The sequence below is a fragment of the Lissotriton vulgaris genome, unplaced genomic scaffold, assembly GCF_964263255.1.
Source record: "Lissotriton vulgaris unplaced genomic scaffold, aLisVul1.2 SCAFFOLD_622, whole genome shotgun sequence".
Lineage (NCBI taxonomy): Eukaryota > Metazoa > Chordata > Amphibia > Caudata > Salamandridae > Lissotriton > Lissotriton vulgaris.
In genome coordinates, this window is record NW_028246711.1 from 166947 (window position 1) to 172946 (window position 6000).

A 6000-nucleotide genomic window follows, 5' to 3' on the forward strand; every position below is an offset into this window, starting at 1 on the left:
CGAAATACAGCACAGCATCAAAAATACATGAGTCAGAGGCAAAAAGATGGGGGAAAAACCACGCCAAGGATGTCAGGTCTAACACGCTGTCATCACTACAGTACTTTTTTTCTTTTTTTTTGTAAGCTGCGCTGCCTGATAATGTGGGGTTTGGAGTGGTGGAAGGGTGAGTAATTGAGAATGTTAGTTCCATTATAAACAGCACTTGCAAATGTTACATTAGGCACAAATGTACTTACTGCATCTACTTTTTATCCTTAACCACCTACTTTGTCAGATATGGAGTTCTTGGAGGTTCTTACGGAAGGTCTGGAGAGAGTCCTTTTGGTCCGCGGGGGTGGCACAGAGGTCATAACTATTTACTCATAATCTAGTATTTCCTATTTCAGTTGTTTATCATCAAAGATCCCCATAACTGGACATCAAAATGCCAGGAGGATTACAGAGGCCATTCTCTGCTGCTGTTAGACTTATGTGCGCTCTCAGTGCAAACGCCTTACAAACTGCTAATAAGAAAGATGTTCACTTCCAGGAATACATTTTCTGGGGACCTGCATGTTGGTCACTGCACACCAGCCAACAGGCGCGTCTCCCCTTTGATGTTTCTCTACTTTCATCAAATGAAATACCAGCTCTTACCAGTTACATCAAACTTCTGTGGTGCGACTGAATTGGGGCCATAGAGACAATTTTATGTTATGGAGAATAGCCCTCATCGCCAATGGAAAACATAGTTTTAGGACCGTTTTGCTGATGAAGGACAGTATCGCCTTTATCATTTTTATTTTTTACCTTTTTTTGCTGATGAGTGGCTATTTGTTTCCACAATGGAAGCTGTACTTCCTCCGGATGCACTGCTGGGTTACCCAGACCCATTGATCAGCAACCTACAACTCGAGAGCAGATGAGGTCATTGTTACAAAGGGAAAGACATTCAGCTGATTGGGGTCATTGATACCTCCCAAACCTGAATTCAAAGTCTTGTGAACATTGGTTATGATTCTCCTGGGTATAAATTTGTAATTTTACATTTTTATTTGAATGCTACCTGTTTGTTGGGGGATGGCAGGTTCTTTGACTTTTCTACTAGCAATGGGAGGGAACTGCTTGGGGGAGAAGAAAACAAAACATGGACGTTGTGGAAAACTGCACCTTAAGATCAGTAATATTCAACCTGAGAACTTAAGAGTAATAAAGTTCAATGGCCTTTGCTGAATTGACTGAAGACACAGGGGCTGACGGTGTTTAGGAAGAGCCTAATAGCAACACTTGTGGCCATTGTTCTTTGCTGCACAAGTATCACTATTCAATAAAAATGTATTTATTTCTGGATAGTTTGATAAAGAAATCTACATGCCCTATACCGCTATCTTTTAGCTGCCAACGTTTGTAGTTTAAAAGGCATGTCTTTGAAAGGTGAGTGTGGAGCTTTGAGCCCAACATGCTGCTGAAGTAGGTAGGGTGTTTTCTCAAGAGGATTATAATAATTGAAACAAAGTACCAGGTTATCGCCCTGAAGGTTACCTTACAGTCCCTTAACAAATATATACATATATATTTTAATTTGCACAGTTTGATAAACATATGTGTTTCCCCTCTGATGATGGACTTTTTCCTCATCCCTAAAGCTGCCTGGCACCAAAAACATAGTATGATAAAGGTGCAATAAGGGCACTGAAGATGAAAAACATTCCTAAACCATTTTGCCATTTCAGTGTTTAGAAGAGCGATATTTGGTTTCCTTTACCTGTCCGAGGAAGTGTATACTGGGAGAGCAATTCATTCTATCAGCACTACCGTCTTGTGGGAAACCCCTATCGGGCATTATCTAGAGTCTGTAAAAATAGAACCTTAGTTTTTATGATTGCCTGTAGGATCTGCCAACTTTGTAATGATGTGGTAGGATATGCCAACTTTGTAATGATGTGGTAGGATATGCCAACTTTGTAATGATGTGGTAGGATATGCCAACTTTGTACTGATGTGAGACCACTAACTCCATCTTGGAGGACACCATCAAATGGATCTGGCGATCTTATTATGAAATAACCAATTCAGTGTTTTGCTGTGCCTCTATATCTGCAGTGAAATTCCATCATGGTTGTGCATTGTAGACTGGACCTCAGCTGGTGTTCATTGTTAATGACTTGCTGAAAGCTGTGAGGATTAGTCTGGCTTTCCACCATCTACCACTTTAGGATCCCTATAGTCGAATGTGAGATGTATGTTTGTATGTATGTATGTATATGCATGTAAGATGCTTAGAATGTATCCCTCATAACCACAGGGCAAGAAGCATGACCCGCTGCTCATTCCAGAGAGCCATGGCAGATTTGTCTAGGAAGTCTCTGTTATTTGTAGTCAGCAGGTGTGTAGGTTGATGTCCAGTCCATAGGCGAACAGAGATCCTTGAAAAATTTCTATGCCATGGCTCAAGATGGCAGATGATTAGCATATCCATTCCATGAGGCATACTAGGTGTCAAGACCAAGATGTGCATCCCCCTTGTAAGAGGTAGCCATCAGGCTAATGGATATTCTACAGGGGCAGATGTTCTAGATTTCTTTGACACTCTGTTACTGTGAGCTAATGTCCATTATGGAGCACAGAGGATATCAGTACAAGATCTTGCTCCCACTATCCAAGTTGATTCATTGTGCTTCAGAGTGAGTGTGAACTGAAGTTCATCTGACTGGAACAGAAATTCAATTCCTCTATTTAGTGTCACCTAAGAATTATAGGAAACTATGAATATCAACATATTTCTTAGTGAAAGAAAATTAAGCCAAGAGATTTTAAAACTTATCAGTGAGTTCAAAGTCAAGTATGTGTCTGTTCCTATGAGATTCTTATTTGTCTTATATTTTATTCCTTCACTTTGGAATCACTTGGCTAATTTTTAACTTATAGCTTTCATTTGGATTTGATTTTTCTTTGTTAAATTATTTCACATTTTATTTCTTTCTGTAATTTTTAATTTTGCATATCAGTCATTTCTTATTTTACTTCTCATACTTTCCAAGTTCCTTTCAATTCCTTAGTCTCTGTTAGTGTTTATTTTCCTGTACATCTATGCTAAATTAATGCCTCATTTACTTTCTTAACATTTCTGCTACTTTCAAAATGATTTCTTTACTTTGGATTCTTACTTTCACACTTCAAGGTTCTTAGGCTCTCTCATCTAATTTCACACTGTGGTGCCTCCCTTTAGGATCTTCCTCATTTGCACAGATGCATGGGGAAAATTAAAAAGGAAACACCACCCAGGTCCTTTCTCCTTTTCCCACTACCTGCCTTAAATAAGCCCTTTGTAAACAAAGACCATGCTCAAACCAAATGCTCTGAGCTTCTTTTAATATTGCCCTGTAATGTTCTTTTGAACAATTGTAATATCCTTTTAGAGCAATTTCAGCAAACTAGATGTCAATTAAAATTTTTAATAAAAACAATTGAGTTGTTTTGTGTAACTTAACAGTGGGGGTTGCGACCTTTGTAGTTGTCCCATTCAGTACACTTTTTTTGTAGTTCTTTTTAGTCAGCCCTAACCTTGTAAAATTGATGGGTATATTCTGTATTTTCTAGGACCTCTGTCCTCTAAACAATATACTGCGTGCCCTCTGAAGGACAAGCTTTCAGTCCTCTGAAGGCCAGTATGTAGTCTCCTCTGAAGATCATGTATTTTCTCCTTTAAAGAAAAGGACCTTTTGCTTTCTAGGCTTTCATCCACTGTTGACCATGCCAACTGGTGACAAGGTCATGATCTCTTGAAGACTATCTCTTTTCACCGGCATTCTCTCTGCTGTATGTAAGGCATTATGCAATGCAAGTACCACATTTAGATTTTTTGCCTAACTGGTTTTCTGAAAGTGAGGCATTGATCTGAACATTAGTCTTGAAATCCTGATGCATTTTAAAGAACAGGCTTTCTTTCTTCTGAAGACCAAATTTGCTGTCCTCTAAAAAGAAGAGTCTTTTGATGATGAGATCTTTTGTCTCCTGATGGCAAGGCCTTCTGCCCTTGTAGGCTAAACCATTTAGCTTCTGAAGACCAGGCTATCTGCCCTCCGAATGAACTGGCCTTTTACCTGGCAAGATAGGGGTTTTAGACTGTGACCGGTAGCTCTTCTGCGCTTTGCATACGAAGCCTTACATCCTTAGAAAACCCTGCATTTTAACTTCTGAAGATAAGGCCTTCAGGCTTTAAATGTTTTATTCCTCTGGAAAGGTGTCCTTTGTTCTGTAAGGACAAAGCCTTGTGCCCGCTGAAGAGGTATTTTATCAGATGGTTCCTTTATATTAAATCACCCAGCTGATGAACCCTGTGATATGGCAGTTGAAGGGTACCCGCTACCCATGGTTTGCAGAAGGAACACTGAACATTTTCGTTAGGTGTCTGAATGTTTGTGTGTGTACAATATTTGCTATCATGTTCGAGGGATCATTTCTTCTCGATAGGGGCATATGCTAATATTTCTGCGTCCCTGTTTAAGTTTGTTTATTGGGGGTCAGGTGGGACTGTGATGGGAAAAATGTTGTAAAAACATTGATACGGAAGGGAACGCATTTTAAATATGACTAAAACAATGATGCTTTTCCCTCCCAGTTTATTCAGGTGGGTTATTTATTTTAGGACTGTGATATTTTTACAGACCAGCAATATTCTTTGTGTACATCAACGTCATTGTGTAACTGGAAAATTAATAAATCGTTTTTATTAAAACATTGGTCATTGAGTTATTTGAAAGAAGCATCCTCCACTGACCGGTGCAGAAAACGGCCCTGTGCATGTGACAGACAGCTCATCAAGGATTGCGTCTGGAAAGCAGTGGCGAAGTGTGTGCTTTAATTCGCATGCAGAAGGCGGGGATACTGGGAATTTTTATGAAAGGCATCTACAAACGGTTATATGATGGAACAACGCAGGGAAATACTTTACAAGCCTTTACAACACATTTTACCCCGCATTTTTTTAGAACGCCTATGCTTTTACAATGAATGCCATTACTGTGCATTATATATATATATATATATATATATATATATATATATATATATATATATATATATATATATATATATATATATATATATATATATATATATATACCTATTAAAAAAAATATTTGTGGTGTGAGATTCCCAACTTACTTTAAATGCTTGGAAAAGGCATATACATGACTAGAACTGTATGATTGAATTTCTTTATTATTGAATTGACTATTAATAAAACATAATAGTTTTTTGCATTCAATTAATTTTTTGGTCCTAGTTGATTGATTGTCATGTATCCTTTTGTTGATTATCAACATTGATGCCTTAACTATTTACATTGATATACATGGTAAATACATGTGTGGTAAAGGCACAATGTGGTAAAAATCTCATTGTAAAGGCTGTTTCCTCTGCAAACTGGGAGTACAGAGGTGTATGGATGGTACATGGATTATTATAATTCATGTGGTTACACAAATGCCCTAGAGTAGAGTGCCGCATTAGATGCCATGCTCTCAGTAGAAGGAGTCCTCAGTCTTCTTTGTAGTGGACGCTTTGCCTTAGCACAACAGAAGTTTAGATTCTTTCAAATGAGGGGGGTGGGGGGGGGGGGGTGCTTTTAAACGGACTGTTTTTTTTCCAGCCCTATGGCCATTTCACACTGTATACCAATGGTTCCCAGACATTTTAAAACTACAACCTACTTTTTAGTACGACAAACTTTCGCGACCCACCTAGCTTTATTGATCATGAGGCAGGCTATGTGGAATTGTGTGGTAGCACATTGGTATTTGCAGACTGCATATTTTCCATTGAAATATTCTCTAAATTGCACAGACATACAGTTTTATAGGTAAAACGATATTGCACACAAATGATAATCCGTAGAAATCCTTTTTTTGGTGAATATGTATTTGCATCATCATGTAAAGTGTGTTGATTTGTTCTGATCCTGCTTAAATCCATCACACTTCAGAATTACAACACAAGTGCTTCATTGTGCTTTCG

At 38.4% G+C, this 6000-nt stretch overlaps 1 protein-coding gene across 1 annotated transcript in view; it reads left to right on the top strand.

Moving 5' to 3' along the window:
* Positions 1 to 4720, top strand: part of LOC147665773 (solute carrier family 12 member 6-like) — a 164512-nt gene extending 159792 nt beyond the window's left edge. The window contains exon 8 of the mRNA XM_086949490.1: positions 278 to 4720. Coding sequence (XP_086805616.1) covers positions 278 to 369 — 92 coding nt within the window. The 3' untranslated portion in view covers positions 370 to 4720. The remainder of the gene's footprint in view (positions 1 to 277) is intronic.
* The last annotated feature ends 1280 nt before the right edge of the window (positions 4721 to 6000 follow it).